The sequence below is a fragment of the Micropterus salmoides genome, unplaced genomic scaffold (genome assembly GCF_014851395.1).
Source record: "Micropterus salmoides isolate LMB-PRFRI ecotype aquatic unplaced genomic scaffold, ASM1485139v1 Ms_hic_scaffold_12, whole genome shotgun sequence".
NCBI classification, from domain to species: Eukaryota; Metazoa; Chordata; class Actinopteri; order Centrarchiformes; family Centrarchidae; genus Micropterus; species Micropterus salmoides.
Window position 1 is genome coordinate 5,280,706 of NW_024040263.1, and position 21,402 is coordinate 5,302,107.

At 39.5% G+C, this 21,402-nt stretch overlaps 1 protein-coding gene across 1 annotated transcript in view; it reads right to left on the reverse strand.

The window, feature by feature from the left end:
* fhdc1 (FH2 domain containing 1) overlaps positions 1-20,405 on the reverse strand; it is a 31,128-nt gene extending 10,723 nt beyond the window's left edge. Inside the window, exons 1-3 of the mRNA XM_038713004.1 lie at positions 20,199-20,405; positions 3,586-4,409; positions 1,841-1,902 (exon numbers count right to left, since the gene is read on the reverse strand). Coding sequence (XP_038568932.1) covers positions 1,841-1,902; positions 3,586-4,074 — 551 coding nt within the window. The 5' untranslated portion in view covers positions 4,075-4,409; positions 20,199-20,405. The remainder of the gene's footprint in view (positions 1-1,840; positions 1,903-3,585; positions 4,410-20,198) is intronic.
* Positions 20,406-21,402: the final 997 nt, after the last annotated feature.

The following is a 21,402-nucleotide window of genomic DNA, read 5'->3' on the forward strand; positions in this document are numbered from 1 at the left end:
ATTTCTCAGCAACAAGGTTGAAATAGTTAAAACTGTTGCCCAGAACATACATCTATACTACCATTAAATTATCCAGGAGACTCCTGTGTTTCTATTTTGAGGAACATTCAGCATGACGTTAAAAGAAATAACCTAAATGGAAAATTTACAGTGGTAAAAGAAACTTCCGTAATCTGTGGCTTCTCCCACTTCGCAAATCTATTTCTGTATATTGTTTTTACTTTTGGTTGACTCTTACTTTAAAAGAGTATCACATTGTATTTGAGCCTACATTTATTGAGTGCTTTTTGCACTTTGAAATTCTATTGTGAAAACTGACTCAAATCATTTTGTAAACCATTGAAGGAGAGGACAGAGGATCATATATAGGACAGGGGACCAAACCATATTAGAGTTGAAGTCAAATGAAAAGGCACACAAAAATAAACACTGTGATGAAGTCACTGCTCACACGCATGTCCTGACTGAGCACAGCATGGCTGACAGTCAAATGGCATTAAAATACAGTGGGGAGCCATGCAAATACACTGTCATGCAAACAGAAACGTAACACACTTTAGGTACTCTGCTCCAGACGACTTATGTAACACAATGCTGGTCGAACACACTCGAGATTTCCAGAAGCAATTCATTATAAACAATGGGGAGCTAAGAAAGCCTATTAGAATCAGTGACACAGATTCTGAGCCTAATCTCCCTCAGTTAAAAAGATTTATAATGGATTTTGCCTGAAACCGAAACTGACAGTGTTTTTCAAGATACCATCAGTGTTGGATCTCTGGGACAGCACTGTGAACACCTATAACGCACCATAACCAAATGTGGTACATGAAGTAGGACAGCAAAAAACCCCTGCTATGATCAGTTATATTCCCTTTCTACTAAGTTTCAAAATACCTTGTGATCAATTAGTGTCCATTAGCCATTAGAAAATGGTACGATGAAGAAACAAAAGGTTAGATAGCTCACTGCCCTCCTCGTTATCGCCAAATATCTCCTACTTCTCAGCACTGGCCCGAGCTAACTAAGTGCCTGCCAAATTTCAGTTCAGCTCCCTCTTTTCTTCTAGACACATTGTACTCCTTATTCTTCACTGTTGTGGCCTCATAATCTGGACTTTAAGGCCTTTTCATTTCTAAAACCTTTACACAACAACAATTAGTTGCCTTGCGTTCTCCCACAGAAACATCATGAGTATACTGTATATGCAGCCGGGTGACAAATAAAAGGAAAAACGTGAATAAATGAGTGTAGAAACATTAATGGTTTGATGAGAATGAAAATGATGTGAACTTCACAGTAACCAGATCTCATCACAATAAATAGCTATGGGTGATTTTGGTCCAAAACACACACAGATGATAAGATATATATCAGAACACCACACCAGAACATCGGCGCTCAGACCTGCATGAGGCAGAATACATTCATCAGTAAAATGAGGACAAGGTATCGACAAAGTGCTGGATTCTTCGGATCTTTCACAGTCAGAGAGTATGATCTGATACCGACTTCTGGAGTGCAAGAGCTTTTTCCATTCATCAACACGGGTCAACTCTCCATAAAAGCAAAGGTAATTTTAGCACATTTACTCCTCGGATCAGCCCAACCAAGCAACTGTACCATGACTACTTCATCTGTCTTTATGATGCATCTGTGTTCTCTGGTCTTCAACTGGCATGCAGGAAATGACAAAAGGCTTTTTAGAAAGCACTTTCAAAACACCAAATGAAGGAATAACAAGTCTTATTAGACTCCAGAGACTTGGAGCATCAAAGCAGTTCTGGAGGCTTACTAAGACATTTTATGTTTTAGTTTGGGAAGCAGTTGGAACACTTACTTCTTGAACTGCTTCAAGAAAATGCCCACATTCATCCCCCTCTTGGAGTCAAGGATGCTGATCTGAAAACAAATGAAAGACATTATAAGTGATGCATGATTGTGCTGTAGTTTCGGTTAAACACACAATGAAACACTCGTATGTTCCCACAGCCCTTCCTTCTTTTTTGAAGTACTCTGTTTGTTGTTGCTTGGGTTACCTACAGTACATATTCCCAACACCACCCACACCACCTTATGGGATACTGGAATTCTATTGGGCCCCACATGTAGTTTACGCCTCCTTCATTAACAATGCCTTGCACTGCCTTGAATGTACAGTACAAACATTTTTAAAAAGAGACCTAATTACAGCTTTAAAATAGCAATTAGACACTTCTGTGGTTTAAATTTAAGATGAGTCCAGGTGAAATGGAGGAAGACAAGAAACTATTTAGTTAAATTTACTTGAAAATACCCAAATGATATACTGTATGTAATATAGTGCTGAATGATTAGTTAATTGACAGAAGATTAACATGAACAATATTGATAAACAATCAGTTGTTTAAGTCATTAATCAGACAAAAATGCCAAAAGTTTTCCTCCAGTGTGAAGATTTGCTGCTTGTCTCTGTTTGATATCATTAGTAGTTGAATATCTTTGGGTTTTGGACTGTTGGTAGGACAGAACAATTCTCCCGACTCCTCATGCAGGTTTTGCCTCATAGTTCATGTTACTTTCCAGGAGTCCATAAAGCATGCTTTTGAGCACCATTACCTAACGTGTCCCTGCAGGGATATCTTAATACAGTAGGAGCAGAGGTAGAGTTATGTACTGTAGTATCGTATGGTTGAGAACTTCCAAGAGTTTAGGCCTACATGTTTCCACTAATCAAGCTTGTGTATTTTCTGACTCTGAGCAGGTTTTTCCGCATCAGAGAATCAAACAGAATATGGTCACTGTAATCTAATATATATATATATATATATATATATATATATATAGTGTGCAAAATGAATGAAATGTCATTTTTTTGGTTAAAAAAAGGAAAAATATAAACCCTAATTCTATAAATCTGTACACTTTCATTGGGTTCAACATTTAAAAAGCAATAAAAATCTTATAATACTGAATCTTGAATGCTTTAAAAAATAACTTCATGTAGTTTACTATTGTGTGCTGCATTTTATTACAGTGAATAAACTTTACACTCATCACTGTGTACTTTATGAAAAAGTAATCTGGTCCTCACTAGCAACAAGAACCGAACTATACACAATAGTTTTTGTTTATAAACGTCTCCTACTAAAGCTGCCTTACATATCACCTCTTCTAAAATTTTAAACATCAGATCTCTCTTGATGCCGCACGAGTGAATTCTGAACTTCAGAAGGCTGCCTTCCACTACTTTGCACCGTATCAATGGAATTAATAACAAAGGAAGTTCATTGGATGAATTTAAACATAATATTTTTTAACTTTTGTAGAGTGACTGTTTCTCCTGCTGTTTGTTTGACCAGCTATGTTTGTTGTGTGTCTGCTATATAAATCTATTTCCCTCTGCTGTACTCAGGTCTCTCTTGCAAAAGTAATCTTGATCATGAACATGATTAAATAAACATATAATATAAACTGGACTTGCCAGTGAGTATTAATATTTTATTACTGTGCCAGCACTCTAAACTCCACTATCACATATCTTCTTTGTTAACCATCAAGACAAATTTTCTAGTGTTGCTGGTCTCAGAGCTACAACAGACTCACCTCATCCTTGCTGCTCTCCTTGAAGGAGCGGGACCGGGAGACACGTGTTGAGGTTCCAGTGTCTGGTGTCGCCCCACGTATGCCTGTCACTGCCTCCTCCTGCTGCCCAAACAGCTCCTCCACAGAGCGAACATCGATCTGGTACTGCTGCTGCCGCACCGCCATTGTCCAGATGTTGGGCTTCCCGCGCACCTTCTCCTCCGGTATCGGCTTCCAGAAGAAGCTGCGGACGCGGCGCTTTTTCCTTGCGTTGTGGTTGGTGGACGCCGGGGGTGGAGGGGGCGGGGGTGCCCCAGGCGGTGGGGGTGGCAGGGGAGGAGGCGGAGGAGCATGCTTGGAGGTGTCAGAGGTATCACTGAGGGAAGGTAGGGTGGCGTGAGTGTGTCCAGACATAGAGGATGGGTCAGAGGTAGTAATGGAGGAAGTGGTGCAGCTGCTTCGCTCACTGCTGCAGCTCTCTGGCTCATTGATTGAGGATGGACAACTCATAACAAGCAGGGACAAGCAGTCAGCATATGAGCTCTTTGCTGAGAGAGTATGGTACCCAAACTGATCAGTATTTCCTCTTCAAAGGGATTTCCAAAGTACTAGAATTTGTTTTCTTTTAGGTGCATCAATTCACTCTGAAGAACGTCAAAATGCTGCAGTGTGTGTCCCCTCACTGCTGCAAGAAGGTAGATGTCCCTTCATCTAGTCACAATGAAGGGAGCATGTCCTTTGATTCTGTCCATCTCCATCACCCAGCTGGTCATCCATCGTGCTGCGCAGACTCTTTGAAGGTTACCACCCGGGGGAGAGGGTGGGGGGCGACGATGGCCATGGAGCTACAAGAGAAACAAAAACAACATAGGACAGGATTATACAGAGGCAGTCATGCATTTTGTCATGGACAATCTGAAATTAGAGAAAATTAAGGGGTGCGACAGATCAAAAGTGAAGGGGTACCCAGAAAAAGGGGCTCACAATGAAGGAAATGGCAAATCCTCTTTTTTTCTATTTTTGAAGGGCTTTGAAGTCAGGCTGTGGGGTGTATAATGTCATTACACATTACACCAACAGCTTAGTTTCTGTTACACAGTTTGGTATCATTTTCATTCTTAAGGAGTTCTCATGTAATGGGCTACTAACAAATATAAAAAGTCATTGTTAAAGCAATATTGTGACTTTCACAATAAGTCTCATTTAATAATGTACTAGGGTTGCACAATTTTGACAAAATCTGATATTGCGATATTGATCATTACTATTGCGATTACGACATTAATTTCGATATCCTTAAACATATGTAAAAACACCAGTTGACGGGGCCTGTTTCTGATACGTTTACCCTTTGATCTCAGTTATTTCGTTGTCTCCCTGAGCTCCACTCATCTTCTTACTTTTTTGTTCTTTCTTGCTTTTCTTTTCGTTTCTCTCTCTCTCTCTTACGCTCTCTCTCTTACTCACACGCTGCAGAAGTATGCAGCTTGGTATGCTCAATAGGGTTTGTTTGTGCAGTGGACCCATGCACACTTGCATGTGGAAGGGCAACTGGCCAATGAAGCATGATCATTATATAGTGGTTTCAAGGAGGCTTGAAATCGAACACAACTAAGCCACACAACCAACGGACGCAACGTGTACTTGCAATAGCGATATACTGTCAATATATTGTGCAAATCTAATAAATACCATAAATAACTTAACTAATATTCAAATCAATTTTCAATTAAATAATGATCTGTGTAATTATTTCTGGCTCTTAAATGTTGATTTCATTAAATCCATTTTCATTTAATTCCTTGCAGAGGAAGATAAACTCAAATGAAAAGCAACAATTACTAAAATCCAATTAGACACATTTCCTGATTTAAATCAAAGGGACAGATACCAGTGGCCAATCAGCATCTAGTACTAGTGGTCGCATATGTATTTAGATCATCAGATCCTGTTGCATAGCAACACCATTAACAAAACTACATGATGCACCAGAAAAAAAAAAGTTGAGAACAGGCAAATTTTGTCAGATTGCTTTGCAAAGTCACCCTGGAAAACAATGCAACAGCAAACCCAACAGAAGCAACTGAAGAAGACATTTATGTCATGTTACCAGGCTCACAGACATTTCCACTACTACACAGTTGCTATCTAGCAAATCTTAATCTGTGAACTGCTTTAGGCCTGAGAGGACCTCAAATTCACTCAAATACAGTCCTTTTAAAGGAGGAATAATTCACATTTTAACACCTGCAAAAGCTCACTGTAGGGGGGACAGATGGAGATAGCAAGAATGTTCATACAGTGATAATCTACAACCAGTTTTCTTTAGAAGATTACACCTCTAAAATCTGAGTCATTGGAAAATCTTTCAAAAAGAAAGTCTTTCCAAAATCAGAGGTTGATTTGGTGGTGTGGTTAAAGAGAACTGGAAAACCTAAGCAGTCTTTAACTTCATAGACCAGAAGGAAAGGAAGCATTTGAGTCACCCACCCCTCCCCTCTCCCTCTTTTTCAAATCAACGGTTGTAGTCCTAAATTGAAGGGAAACTGGTTCTGTTTCAGGACAACGTATCACTCACTGCCACAGTCGACACGGCTACTGTGATGTGATACTTTCCTAGGCTTAAACAATGAAATTAATGATGCTTATGACAAGACACAGTAGGTACATCAGAGGCATGGTAGTGATAGTACATCACTTCCAGAATTTAGTTTCAGGGGAAACAATCGGCTTCAAGGACATTTAAAAAAAATAAATAAATAAAAAAATACTTGTTATCAAACGCTGTATTAATGGCCACTTTCTGGTTGTTTCTAGAATAAACTCTCTGCCCCTTTTACAACTTAGTAACATCTAAGTGGTCATCTCCCATTAGTTAGCAGCAAGTATACCACCTGATACCCAGAGATTATTATTTATTAATAAAGCAGACGTCACAAATGGCCTCATGTTGCCAACATCAACCTGCACGCTCAGCTCCGAGCTGGACCACACCGTCACTCATGTCTAATTCATAAGACTGCGGGAACAACTGACCTCACACTGAGTCATCTCCGTCTGCGGCGCTAAAAGATGTGGCTACTTTAACAGATGCTGTGCATAAAACTCAGGAACAAAAAGGAGTTACACTGTCTGCTGCTTCACTTGTTGCTTTTATCTCTCTGCTTTATTACTTACTGTTTAGTTTAGCACATACTGGAAACTGTGACACAGCTAGCTGGCTATGTCCAAAGGTAAAAAAAAAAAACTAATAACACGTTATATCTCTTTCTTGAATCTGTACAGGAAATAAAGTCTTGACATTTTGACACACATAACCTCCATAAAGCAACAAATAGTGATTTTTACACGTTGGTGTTTTAACTGATTAAAAAAAGGAGATATAATGTATTAATTAGTAAGTTTCAGATCTGGAACTGGTGTTGGTCCCTGGCCGCTGCCCACCGCCCTCCTCCTCTAATTGTTAACTGCCTGTTTTGTGTCGTTTATATGGCTCATGCTATTCACTCACTCATTCATTTATTCATGAATAAAAATGTTTGTATGTTTATAACTATCAGTGTCCATCTGGTTCATTTGACTGAACATTAGCTAGGTCTGCTGAATCGATGGCAGTCCCATTGATCCTTGAAAGGGGAGATCTGGTGTTTTTGTTACATTGAGTCATAGCTTACTACTATTTCAAACACTGTTTATTCTATTCAAGGCATGGCATTAAATTACAGCAAGGGTTGCACTGTGATTAGACTGCTAGCTACCTTTGCATCTCTTTCATCAGCAAATACTTCCTGTTCTTTCATACTTGCCATAGCAGGATTTGCAAATTTGCCTCCTGGCTCTAGCTTCATATTTGATGGGACAGATATGAATGGTAACAAATATTCCTGTCTGCACTGTAACTGTACACATTCACATTCATTTAATGATATTTTAAACTGCATGAGGGGACAACAACCAGCCAACAAGGCTGTAAGTGACATCCTTTGCCTAACATGATTTACAAAGGAGGAAACACACCTGTCAGTAACACTATACAACGAAGCCCTGAAGGAAAGAAAGAACAGTTTCCAGATTCACACATCTATCTGTTGCCATGAATGAACACAGACAGACTTTGAGGCTTCATCTAAATCTCCACCTGTTGTTGAGCCCGAGGCATTCCTGCATTCCTATCAGTCTTCATTAGTGACAAGGAATACCCCACCCACTTATTAGTGTTTGACAGGGAACACAGCCCAGAGCAACAGAGGTCAAAGTTAACATCAATATATAAAAATGGTCTTCTAGAGCAGGACCTTGGGACCTCTCCCAAGACAAATCTGAGGAAGAGGGTCTGATGGGTCCACTTGGGTCCTAGTAACTGTGACCCCAACCAGGACCCAAGTCAGGCCAGATTAAAATTATACACAAACAAATTTTCATTTCTTTCAATATCGATAATTATCACGATAACTATCAAATCATTATTTATTTCGCGTTTAAAGGCTGATATTTGCTCCTGAATGAAAGTTGAAGAAACCTGATGGTTAATTGTGGTTTAAACTCTTATTTGTGGTCAACACTAGATGCCAATCAGTGGATCACTTCACAAATCTGAGGTAGAACATTAAAAACAATTATGATAAAATCTTTGTCAACAAATATGCATGAGTCAAATTAAGTAAAAGCTTTTTTGCTCTCTTTTCCTCCACAAAAAAACATCTTAATAAAAAAAGGTCCTAATTTGTGTATGATTCATGTGAATAAAATCAAACATTTATTGAATATTTATTGAACATTTGTTATATTGTTATTGAAAAACATTATATTGCGATAATTATTGTTATTGTTTTATTGTCCAACCCTAGGTAGGGCCTCTTTCTATTGTTGTGGAAGTTGCGTCTGTGCGTCTGTTGCTGTAAGGACTGCAACTAACAATTATTTTCAATTGTGACTAATCTAGGCAAGATGTAAAGTGTGAACTGTAAGGTGGCAGGGAAAATTGAGGGGTTCTTTGCCAACAGTGAAGGAGAAGAAAAGACTCCTTTTGGGTCAAGCTCATCAATACTCAGGTCTACTTCAGAGTGGTTCTGACTGTTCTCACATCCCTTTTTTTGTTGTTGAAAATTTGTGGGGTCACAAGTGGCACGTACAGTCATCAGATCTCACCTATTTGAGACTTTGGACACATGAGTCCAAAAGTACCAAATGAGGGAATATTTTTTGCAAGAATTGTGTTTATCCCTTCAGTAGATTTATAGGGACTTGGAGGAACTATGTCAAGGAGCACTGACGCTGTTTTGATGACATGTCCAAAACACTTTTACTAAGACATTTTATGTTATGTCATAATAGAGCAAAAGCGATGCATAGAGACCTCTGGCTGCAGGTTATTTTTTCTTTTCTTATTCCATTATGCAAAACTGAAAAGGATTTTAAAAGGATGTACCTGTCAACAAGCCTCCAGGGAGCAAGCAAGTCCAAAACAAATAAAATCTGCTCCACTCACAAATGTGTAATGCTGAAGGTCAAGGTGCCACCGCCTGCTATAATAATCCCCTGTTGCGAACTTCCAGTTCAATTTCCTGAGGGTCAGTGAACACCCTGCAGAGCTGAGGTCTTTCAGTCACACTGTAGGGCCAAAGAGGAGCGGTCACAAGGAATTTGTCCAGTCTTATGCCATCATCATTACCATAGCAACGCTCATTAGCAGAAAAAGGTTTTGTGTAGGGCTCAGTGGGATGTCGCTGTCAGACCTGTTTGTTTCTGATCCTGCCGACCACCTTGATCTCCACTTATCCAAATCAAGGTCCTCTGGATTCAGGGTATTTATTGTATGTTGTACAGTCTCCAATACTTTAGTTTATGACTAAATACCTGCAAAACTCAGGACGACCCCATCAGCCTCAGATGTACTTTGTGTTAGGTTCAAATTAGCAAATGTTAGAATGCCAACTTGCTAAACTAAGATGGTGAACATGGTAAACACTATAACTTCTAAACATCAACATGCTAGCATTTTGAGCATGGTAATGTTACCATTAAGTTTACAACACCCGAGGAACAGCCTCACAGAGCTGCTAGCATGGCTGTAGACTCTTAGTTGTGTTGACTGATAAATGAGTTGAACATTTATCAGATTTGTTGTTGATTCGTTTTTTTTTTTTTAAACTGGGCTCTTGGGATTTGTTTGTGGCCTTTCCTGTCAACCAATGATGTTCCTAGCTGAGAAATATTTAAACTACCTTTTTGTCTCTCTCCTGTCATTGGAGTCCATACTGCTTCACCCCTCCACCATCCCACCAACGCAAATGTCACAGCCCTGTTCATGGCTCCCAAGGGGGATCGCTTCATGGCTGCATCTAAACAAATATACACACCATGTCTGTGTTTTATTACTTGGATTGTGTGTTTTTGTATTGTGCAGTAGCCCAGGATGCTTTCTGGGACTCCCTGGATGAAAAGGACTTCATATCCATTTGGGAACTCTTTTAACAGCGGCTTATCTCTCTGATTACCATGTCTTGTTTACAACAATGGAGAGGACACACAATAGACTGAGAGTTGAGCATAAGCAACAAGGCCCCCGCCACCCCGCCCCACACACACACAGCCCTGGCAACTACTGCCCAGATACTCAAGACAAAAGGACTGCATTGCCAACAATTCTCCTTTCACACACAGAGGATATGAAATGACACCTTTTAGGTGTGTATAGCAAACACAGACAAACATTTAAAGTACTGCGGGTCTTGGCAACAGCAGAGGGACTGCAGTTCATCATTCAGATAGCAGCAGAAGGTGACAGACTGCAGCAGGATCACTAATGTATTCAAGCACATAAATCTGGTCTGTTACATAAATCACATTAAGCTTTCAGCTTCATTCACAAACTGTACCTTATAGTCACATAAAATGTATTTAAGTCCCTTCTATGTAAAAATTGTTGAACATCTTTATATAAATTGTTCTTCTCACATTTTGAGATAATGAGCTCATGTTCGAAACTAAATATTGAATATCTGATGAACTGCAGGCTATTTATCACCTCTTGCCACTGGTTGTGTAATGTACCAACATACCCTAAGAAAACAGAAAACAGCAGATAAAGTAGTCTAATTGGGAAACATTGTGGACAAGGAGCCTATTATTCAGGAAATCCTGGATTTATCAAATATTTTCAGACTGAGTTCTTGGCACTGTTATGTCTGTACTTTTTGAGTGAACCCTGGCAGAACCTGACAGAGTGAATTATTCATGTCCCCATGAATAAAGTAACCCCTCTTCCAATCCAACTGCTGATGTCCTGAGCGGATAGCCACTCAATGGTCCTGACCCAGAGGCAAGACACCTGTGTACATTTATGGCTTAGTAAAACATTTATAACGCAGAAGCAACACGTTCTTGAACGGAAAAAGAAATATAACTTTATTTTATCTCAGGTTTTATAATTTGTCAGGATTTCTGCTGGGTTCACCAAGTTAAATGAAATCTGTTTTAGGACCTTTCAAATATCACATATAATACAATTTAATACCACCTTCACAATCATTGCAGCCAAAGTATGAAATATACAAATGAAAACCAGTACTGATAAAGCCTAGAATTATTTAACAAGTGCATGAATTTATTGACATTTATCTCACACTTTTGTTCTTCCCAGCAGTATAATTCCTATTAATATCATTAATGAATCATTAAACACGACCTGGATCTGGATGAGCAACAGAAAATGGAATGATGAATGGATGGATGGATTAACCAATTTAAATATTAGTAGTAGTTCATTTAAGGTCCACATGTGGATTTTATCAGAGGTCTGGAACAACAGCACTGGGGATTTTCTCACATTACTGCCAACAACAGGCAAGAACAAATTTTGTAAATTAATGTTTTTAATACCTTTGAAAGACTTTTGTTTTAGCAAATTTAAATTAATGCTTTGCAGATACCCTGTTTGTGGATATTTCACACAAAACAGCTAGCTCCTAATTTGCTCTTGCTTAATTAGCTTGTGTGATAGTCACATTTGAAGGATCAATGAGTTAAAACACTCAAGCTTTCAGCCTTACTCCCTTGACACAAAGCGAGATTTGGACTCTGGATGAGTGAACACATCAATGGATATGTCAGTACTTGGTCCACAAGCTGTTGAATCAGATAATCCTCATCATAGAAGGATCCTTCAGAGTCATAGCAATTTTTAGGACCACATTGGGAACTCTAATCAACACAGCACTGCATGTGCTCTGTTACTTCAAAATAATGTTCCAAATTGAATTAGGTTACATCTAGTACTTAGGCTGACCAATTTGCTGCATGTACAGGCCAACCACCTCCAAAACAAACAGCCATGTGTGATACTGTAGGCTTTAATAGAGGATTAATTTGGCTCGAACAAAACTGAACAGTTCTTTCACTGTCAAATCTGCAAAATCGGTTTTAAAGGAGATTATTACATGGTGTTATTTGTCTAGAGTGAGGAATGAATTCCTAATGAGGCCAAAGTACAGTTCATGCAACCTCACGGCATGTGAAACTAAACCTGCAATACTGACTGGAAGACAGCAGAGGATCAGCTTTGTCTTGCTGGTCACCAGTAGGTTTATATTCTCATTTTACCAACTCCACAACTAGTTATGCAACTTTGCTGATGTTACGAAGCAGCATTAGGAAACTGTTCCATAAAAAGTCAGGAGTCTCCTGCAAACAGCAGGAAAGTCTGCAGTGCACTGTCCTTTTATATTGATTAAAAAACAATTTAGGTCCAGCCCAATCTTCAGAATGGCAATTAAATCCACCTAAAACTGTCCCTGATGTCCCTCTGCCTTGATGCAAAATTGGCCCACAATTCACAAGTGTTACTATTAATAGACCGCAATGTCCCTTTCTCTCTCTCTCTGCATCAAAGTCCCATTCAGTGTGAAAGGGAAAGCTGTCGGCTGGAGTGTCTTTTTAATTCATAAAGTTTTATAAGCAGCTTGATAATTAACCTCCCAGTCCCAATTATATATATTTTTTCTGTAATTGATCAAGGATTCATGTGTTGCATTTTCACTCCATGAAATGATTAAAATAAAATACTCACTAGGTATTTTCTATTGTTATTGATAATTGGCAAAGAATTTATATTTTCTAATCAAGGTGGTAGGAACTGTAACAACTTTGTACTCTATATAAAAAACAAATCTATAGGAAAGTGTCTTTGGTTAGCTTGTGCCATCAGTGTGACTAAACCTGAGATTTAGCCACAAGTTCTTATGACAGCAATGTGGGTTTCTGGGTTATGTTGTACAGTCTTAAAGTACAAAACACAGTAAGTTATTTGGGGCACTTTAAGTCCTGATTACTGATCACATCACATAATTATGGCATTGTGTTCCTCTGCTGTTCTTTGAGTCCAGTTTAAGGAGTCATGAAAAGGAGTGCGATGCTACTATATCACCTACTGACTGAACTTCTTTTCCACTGTTATTTTATTCTTTTAAGGATATGTTCATAATTTTTAAAGTCTGCATTAAAACATTAAAACAATAACCAGGCTTTGCTTGCTGTAATCATTCCTCCTGCTCATTCTAGTCATTCAGAAGTTCATCTGAAGCTAATATGATGCTTTTGCACTCGATATAGATCTAATTTAGAATTAAGTAGCTTCCCAAGTTACAGCAGCTGAAAGGAAATCCCTGTCCAGGAAGACATAAAGGTTCTAACTTTGGAAGATACCCACTTGATTTGTCTAATTCAGACTGCTGAAACATATCATATTAGATTTAAATAAACTTTAGGAGAAGAAGGCCAGAAGAAATCATTACAACAAGTAAATCTTGTTTCATTGTGGCCTTAATGGGCACCCACCCATCCATCCATCCACCCATCCATCCATCCATCCATCCATCCACCCATCCATCCATCCATCCACCCATCCATCCATCCACCCATCCATCCATCCATCCACCCATCCATCCATCCATCCATCCACCCATCCATCCATCCACCCATCCATCGTCAACCACTTATCCTGCATACAGGGTCGCGGGGCCTTAAAGGGCACCTATAATGCTAATTTCCAGCTCTATATTTTTTTTCTGGGATTACAATAGAGTAGCTTTGCAAGATTTACAGGGGGAAAAAAAACTTATTTATCTTATACTGGCTTTTACAGCCCCTCAGTTCATCATCTGCCTGAAACAAACAGTTTGAAAAGGCATTTTATCCCCATGAAAATTAGCGGACAGCTAAATCGGAACTGGCTCAGTGGCCTAAGTCTCTAGTGCGCTTGCTCCTGTGGGGCCACGCAGTGTCCTCCAATACTGTATACATTTCTGTTTATGCATCCAGTGCTGTGAGCCAACATCGCCTCATCCTCTTGCCGATGTGCTCGATGCCATATGACAGCTACAGTAAATTATCTTGAAAAATAACGATATGGGGAAATGTTCACCATAGCACAAACAAGACAAGAATTAGGTTGGAAAAACGGTAGAGCAGAGGGTTTCTGGGGGCCTGTGTAGGCGGCAGATATGCTTGGGGCCTTCTTGATCACTGTACAAAAAACAGGCTCAGAGCTTTACTTTACTTTTACTCAGAGCTTTACTTTACTTTAGCAACAAGTAAAGTTATCTGTCCATTTCACAACAAAAAAGTACTTTCTGCAAGACATATTGAACAACCTCCAAAAACCTTTAGAGTAGCCCTGAAAAGTGTAGTCTTGCATAGCCATTCCAAAAGTAGGCTTCTATGCAAAAGTTTTTAGGCAGGTGTGGAAAAAATGCTGAAAGTAAGAATGCTTTCAAACATAGACATGTTAATAGATTATATTTATCAGGTAACAAAATGCAAAGTACATCAGCAGAAAAAAAAAATCTAAATCCAATCATTATTTGGTTTGAGCACCCTTTGCCTTGAAACTGCATCAATTCTACTAGGTAGTACTACTCAGCGGGTAGGTTGGCCCAAACATCTTGGAGAACTACGAACACTTCTTCTCTGGATTCGAGAGAGAGATCAGGGCTCTGTTGGGGCCATACCATCACTTCCAGGACTCCCTGGAAAGCTGAAGATAGTTCCTAATGTCTTTCGCTTCACTGTTGCCTGCAGAGATTCATTCTTGTACCGCTCTCCAGCCCTTCGGCAAACAAACTGCTTTCTGCTACAGCCAAATATCCTTCTAATTTTGACTCATCAGTCCAGAGCACCTGCTGCAATTTTTATGCACCCCAGTAGATGGGTGAACCAGGGTCCCACTGTTTTCTTCCAATTTTGTGCTGATGGCACTGCTGGACATTTTTCCGATTTCGAAGGGAAGTAAGCATGATGTGTCTTTCATCTGCTTACTTCTATGAACATCCAAAATTGTAACACATGACAGAAAATAAGGAAAAGCTCAATCCCCTTTAAATAACAAGTGTTATTAGTGTGAATACTAGCAAATACTGAAATGTAGTGTAAAGGTAGCATAAGTACAGAAGTCTAAAAGATAGTGACTTGACTCAGAATTTCAGTTGGACACCAATTTTTAATTATTTAGCTAACATTAGCCTACATAAGCTACTAGTCATACCAAACCGGTTAGGGGTGCAGTGGTAAAAGTAAGGGTATTGAATTGAATTAAGTGTCTGTTCTGTTGACTTTGTATTGTCAATAAAACAGCACATTAGAAAACTCTGTGTGGTAGCCTGACTGCTGAAGCAGAAATTATGTCAAACTAGGCATTTCTTACAAGAAGCCTGTACAAGTGCATCATTACTTTCTGTATGAAGAAAATATTAATAATGTGTCGCCAAAACACAAGGATTGCCAAAACTCTCACACATCACATTATAGCTTACATCAGCTCTAAATCATAGATTTAGAGTATAGCACCATATAATGAATACTGGTCTCCTGTGCTGAACAATCTAATGGAGATGCATAATCACAAAACTGTCTTGTTACTGCAGTCCCTTCACTGTGCCTCCTACTGGCACACAAACACCTGCAGAGTCAGAGAACGAAGGATTTTGTAAAGACTGTGTGCAGATCCAGGAGCCCCCAACACAGCATATCCCCCAAGCTTAGCACAAATCTGGTAATAACAGCCTGTGTCTGAAACGAGGTTTTCAGATTTCACAGATTAAAGCTGCCAGTTTGCAGAGCACGCAAGCCTGCTCTGTCAATGACTGTTTAAACAGGCGTCAGATGGGTTCAGTTAAGACTAATATGAATGACTATCTCACCTGTAACACAGGTTATGTCACGCCTGTCAGCTAACCTGTAACTGAGGAGGGAATTCATCTAATCATACAACCAACAGTAAAATCTTTCCAAATCAGATTCAAACAACCACGGAATGTGCGCTAAACTGACCAAGTGGAACGTCTCACTTGTTGCTGTTGTTGTTCAGAGAGCCTTTCCAATACTCGTGAAATGATTAAGTGATTGACAGAACAATTATGATATAAATCATAGATAAAAATGTCAAACATTTGCTCGTTCCATCATCTCAAATGTGAGGATTTGCTGATTTCTCTGTTTTACACCATCGTAAACGGAATCTCTTTGGGTTTTGGGCTGTTTGTCGAACAAAACAAGCAATATGAAGACAACATTTTAGGCTCTGGCACATAGGGAAAGGCCCTATTTTCTTACATTTTATAGACTAAACAACTTGAACAAAAAGTGAAAGAAATAAACACTTACTGCTGGTGAATTTATTTATTTTTTGGTTTACACAACCTTCATCAGACTGAAATGTTGTAAATAAATGCATCCCTCCAACGCACCTGTCATCCATTCAGACGTGAAGAGATTCTTTGAGTTAAAGCCTCCTCCAGTCGTTTTTAACTGCCGTTTTTGGTTAACGTTCTTTCTCAGAGAATGGGGGTGTGGTTAATAGTCGGACGTAATACATTACCATGACAACCAAAAACTGACCGGCAGGAGTGTTCACTAACGATATGCTGTGTTAACATCACTACACTGTACAGTTTAGTACACTTTACTGTCTGGAAGGAGTAGCTATTACTTACCCATGATAGAAACTACTTTACCGCAGGGGTGTGGGGGGTCTATTACTCTGTTGAACTGTATGTAAAGACTTCTGATACCGTTGCCTCCGCTGATGCATTGGTAAAACGGCAGTAAAATGCATGTTGCATACTGTATTTAAGACGGTTGCAGGTGAAAGTGCGACGGGTTTTCTGTCATCTGTCCTCCAACACCGCATGCACAGATGCCATAATGAAAACGAACAGCACACTAAACCAAGAGGAGGAAACTAAAAAATTAAATGAATGATGATGACCCTCTGTTAGCTAACTTTCTGCAATATCTATGCTAGCTAACTACACCTGGCTAACTACAACTTAGTTAACTTAGCTAACTAAACTAGAGAGACAAAACAACAATCAGACACAGAGACATACCTACTGTAAGTTCTAAGTAAATGACATGATAAATTGGTTAACTAGCTCACAACGATGTTTATCAGTTTGATGCTCTGACTAAACGAGCCGTGACAGTTTTTTTAACAAGGCATGACAGTGCGCCTGCGCAAGCTTGGAGAATGACGTATGACTTATGGAATTACTATAGTCATACGTCACCACCCCGTTTTAACAACTAAGCAACTTTTGCAACTTTGAGCACAAAATCAAACTATTTGTGAAAAAATATTTGGCGAACTATGTGGGTAAACGACACTGTAAGGAAATGAAATATCATAGAAATGTCAAAATTTGATAGACTAAACAATCAGTCCATTAATCAAAAAATATTATGCTGGTTGATGAATTCATTTAGTTGCAGCTCTAAAATAAATTAGGATTGGCATGACGATATATGAGACAGCATAAATCTGTCAGTTATCTGACATTTTGCTACACCACGGTATCTAAACTCAGTTGCTAGTTTTTAGGCACACATGTGTTATACTGTGTGTGTTGTTAATATAATCTCCACCCCATGTATATCAATAAGGCTAAGCTAAATATTAAACCCCTGTCAGTATAATGAAACTATCACAACTAACTAATAAACTATAACTGAAATTTGAACACTACAACAATAAGACTGATTGCAGAACTGTTGTATCAGACTGCATTTGGTTTTAGCTAGGTGTACCTAATAAACTGCCAACAGAATATTTAAAGCTGCTCTGACAAACCGATTGTGCACCGCTTGCCCAGCACCAAACGACAGACAAACAAAATTAGCAACTAGCACACACCCAGAGAAAAAGTAAACCAAACAAAACCCACTAGGGCAAGGTAATGACAAGAAGGAGGGATGAGATGAGTACACCATCCACGGCGCTAAGGATCAAAAACAGAGCTTTGAATCTTCTTCTGTTTGTTCTTTTGTTAACAGGTGATCAGTGTCTAGCCTGTAGCAGACCACTGCGTCTGTTTCGCCTCTGGCTCTGCTCTCCAATTGTTGCTTCAGCAATCTGAAACTGGTGCCAAGATAAGCTCATGGCAAATCTTGTTGTACCTCTTGGCTTTCACAGTCTTGTGCAGCAATAAACCAACGTCTGCCATGGAAGCTTACAGATTAATCACAGCATTTTGAGCAAAATAACACGTACTGAATGATTTAGTAAAAACTCTGCTAAACAACTGGCTTAAACCAACAGATCCTGAGTAAGACGCAGGTAATTATGACATACAGAGGTGACAGATAAAGCAGGTGCTCAGGTCACCATAGAGACAACAGCAGGGAAACATGGAGGGAATGCAAACATGGTTACATGGCAGTGGGGAAAAGTGTTTGCCCAGGGGCCCAGAGACACAGCATGCTTCATTAGAATACATTTAATACCTGCAAAACACTACTTATACGCATGTACACGGATCACATTACAGACTCTCGCAAAACACAACACAGGAGCCATTGAGCAATGTTCATAAATCCCCAAAACAACATTTATCAAGACAACATCTGTGTTTGTGTTGTTATTTTAGCCATGAATCCCTTTTTTTTTTTAAGCAGAAGCGGTGTGTTAGTTAGGTTTTTCCTTATAAATCACTTTATAGCTGAGTCCTGGGTTGTAACTGGGGTGGGAGTTTGGGGCATGACATAAGAGAAAGGCATGCAAATAAGGACACTTTTGTTAAGCTTTTTATTTTTTAACCGTTTTTCATTGCAGACTAAAATTTAATTTATAAGACAAGGACAGATTTTCAGGCAATAAAGACCCCTTGAGTTGACCCAAGTTGGCAGCAACTATTCAGCCCCTCCCTGCTCCCACAGAAATAAATCAAGCCCCCCCAACATCTTCCTCCTCAGGATGACGTCAGAGAATTGAGTTTTCCATGTTACTTTCGGCTTCCACAGCAACCGGGAATGACACCGCCCTCCCCCCATGACCTGACCCGGGGAGAAACTTTTTTTTTTCCACGGGGGTATTGTTCCCAACACTTGAATGGATTGCCCTCTAATTCATCTCAGCATGTATAATAGTGTACAAAAGCCAAGGAAGCCAGGGTCTGAGGTGCAGAACAAAATAAACAGGACAGGAGGTATAAAGCCATACATGTTGAATAAAAGGGTTGGGGATGGGGAAGTAAGCTCTGTAAGTGAATCCACAACAAACACTAAACACCGCTTTTTAAAATAAAAATGGCCATCAAATATAACAGTATTTGTGGTAGCAACCAAAATCTCTCTGTAGCACCACAGAGTATGAAAAACTGTAAAGTGCTTTAAACAGTTTTATTTCTTGTATGGCTGGCTGTGAATAGACTGAATAGAATGAATTTTGGCTACTTTTGTTAAATAAAACAATGATTTTCTAGGAAAACATAAGTATTGGGCAAAGTAGTAGTGTTGTAGTAGTGTCGAAAAACGGAAACATAAAGTAATTGCCCAAATGGAAACTTTTAAACTGTATCCAGCCCAAATACAATATCTGTGGATCATAAAGTAGGTAAGCTACCAATTAAGCAAAACCACAGGCTTCAGTCATTTACAAAAACAGACTCATAATTTAAAGCGACAAATATATGTGTATGAAAGAACTTTACTCCAATGTGAAATAACTATTACTCTAATTACCATATAACTACTGTGCCTATAAAAAGTGTATTTGTATTGGGGGTCTCATGTTGCCTACTGTCAAAAAAAAGCCACATTAAAGGTTTGATTCAATGTTGTAAAACAATAAAACATGAAAATGTTCATGTCTACTACTCTTTTTACAGTACAATGTAGTACCTTGAATGAAAAGGAAAATATTTTTTACACCCATTTTACACCTTTGGGTGCAAAAATCTTTAATCAATTGTGTAATAAGTTCCATTTTGAGCTCTCTAGTAGCAATATTTAACGGATAAAATGAAGTTCTTGCATCAAATATTAGATACTGAAAACAAGCTAATGTTTCCTTGGTGTTTGCATTGCCAATATGCAACAGAGCAACAGATTCTGGCCTCAAACTACAGAAAATCTTCATAAATAATGATGTCATTTTGGACCTAAACTGCACTGAAGGACACCTTCTGTTGTCACCAGTAAACGAAACAGTAGTAGGAAGGTTAAATGCTCCTGCTTTGTTAAAATGGACATGCAGACTCCACTCCGCGCGGTACGATGACTTTTCACAGCAGAGTTCCAGTAGCTCGTTACATACCTCACATCCACACACAAATGATGCGGCGGTACCGTCCCGCTTGACTTACCGGAGGGATGACGGGGCTCGTCGGGACACGTAATGCGCTCCTACACCGTTGGAGTTAGTGGTAGATACTTTTCAAAGGAGAAAATCTGTGTTGCGTTTTAGGTTATCAGCCGGTCAGGGGAGCTGCTGGTGTCCTGGCTGAGCTGCAGCACAAACAGTGCAGAGACCATAGCCAGAGAGACACACCAGCAGCAGCAGCAGCAGCAGCAGCAGCAGCAGCAGACGGCAGCTTCCTCGTACGTGATTGGGCCAGGTGGAACAGGCGCGTTCCCTCGTCCCTCGGCGGGAGCGCGCCACACGCAGCTTGTGACAGCTGGTGCAATCACAAGGCTGCAACCAGTGCTGGGGGCTGAGGTGGGTTACTGTAGCTAGCTACATTTCATCAGGTTTGAGCAGTGGTGGAAAGTAACTTGGGTATATTTAAACGAGTACTGTAATTAAGTACAAACGGCCTTTCTGTGTGGAGTTTGCATGATCTCCCCCTTGTCTGCCTCCCACCGTCCAAAGACATGCGGACTAGGTTGATTGGTGACCCTAAATTGTCCTTAGGTGAGAGCGTGAGTGGTTGTTTGTCTATGTGTGGCCCTGCGATGAACTGGCGACCTGTCCAGGTTGTACCCCGCCTTGCACCCGATGCCAGCTGGGATTGGCTCCAGCCCCCCCGCGACCCTGTACGCAGGATAAGCGGTTGACGGTGGAGTAGTCGACATTTTAATGATAACTTTTAATGGTACTTTTGCTTAAGTGAAATTATTAAGGCACACTTTAACTTGTATACGTTAGCACTGTGGTAATGTTATTTTACTTCTGAGTACTTCTTTCACCACTGGTTTTGAGATGCTAGCAGCTGTTTAGCTTACATTAGCTTAAATTTTAACTTTTAGCTACTCCATTACATTTCTGAGGGAAGTATCAGTCTTTTACCATCATATTTATCTGACTGCTAGGCCTATACTGTATAGGATATAGATTTCCCCCCCAAAATTTGTTTTGGAGTTTGATCCAGTTGAAAACATTTCTGTAATTTCCTGCCTTAATTTCTTACCATAGCCATTCTTTCTTTATATTTTTCTTATGTCTGTCCTTCTTTCATTTCGTTTTTCCAATTATGTTTATCCTTTCTGCTGTCCTTCCTTCCTTCGCCGTTTTGACAACATGAAAGTCCCAAAAAGTGATACTTGTGAACTGAAAATCTACTTTGAATT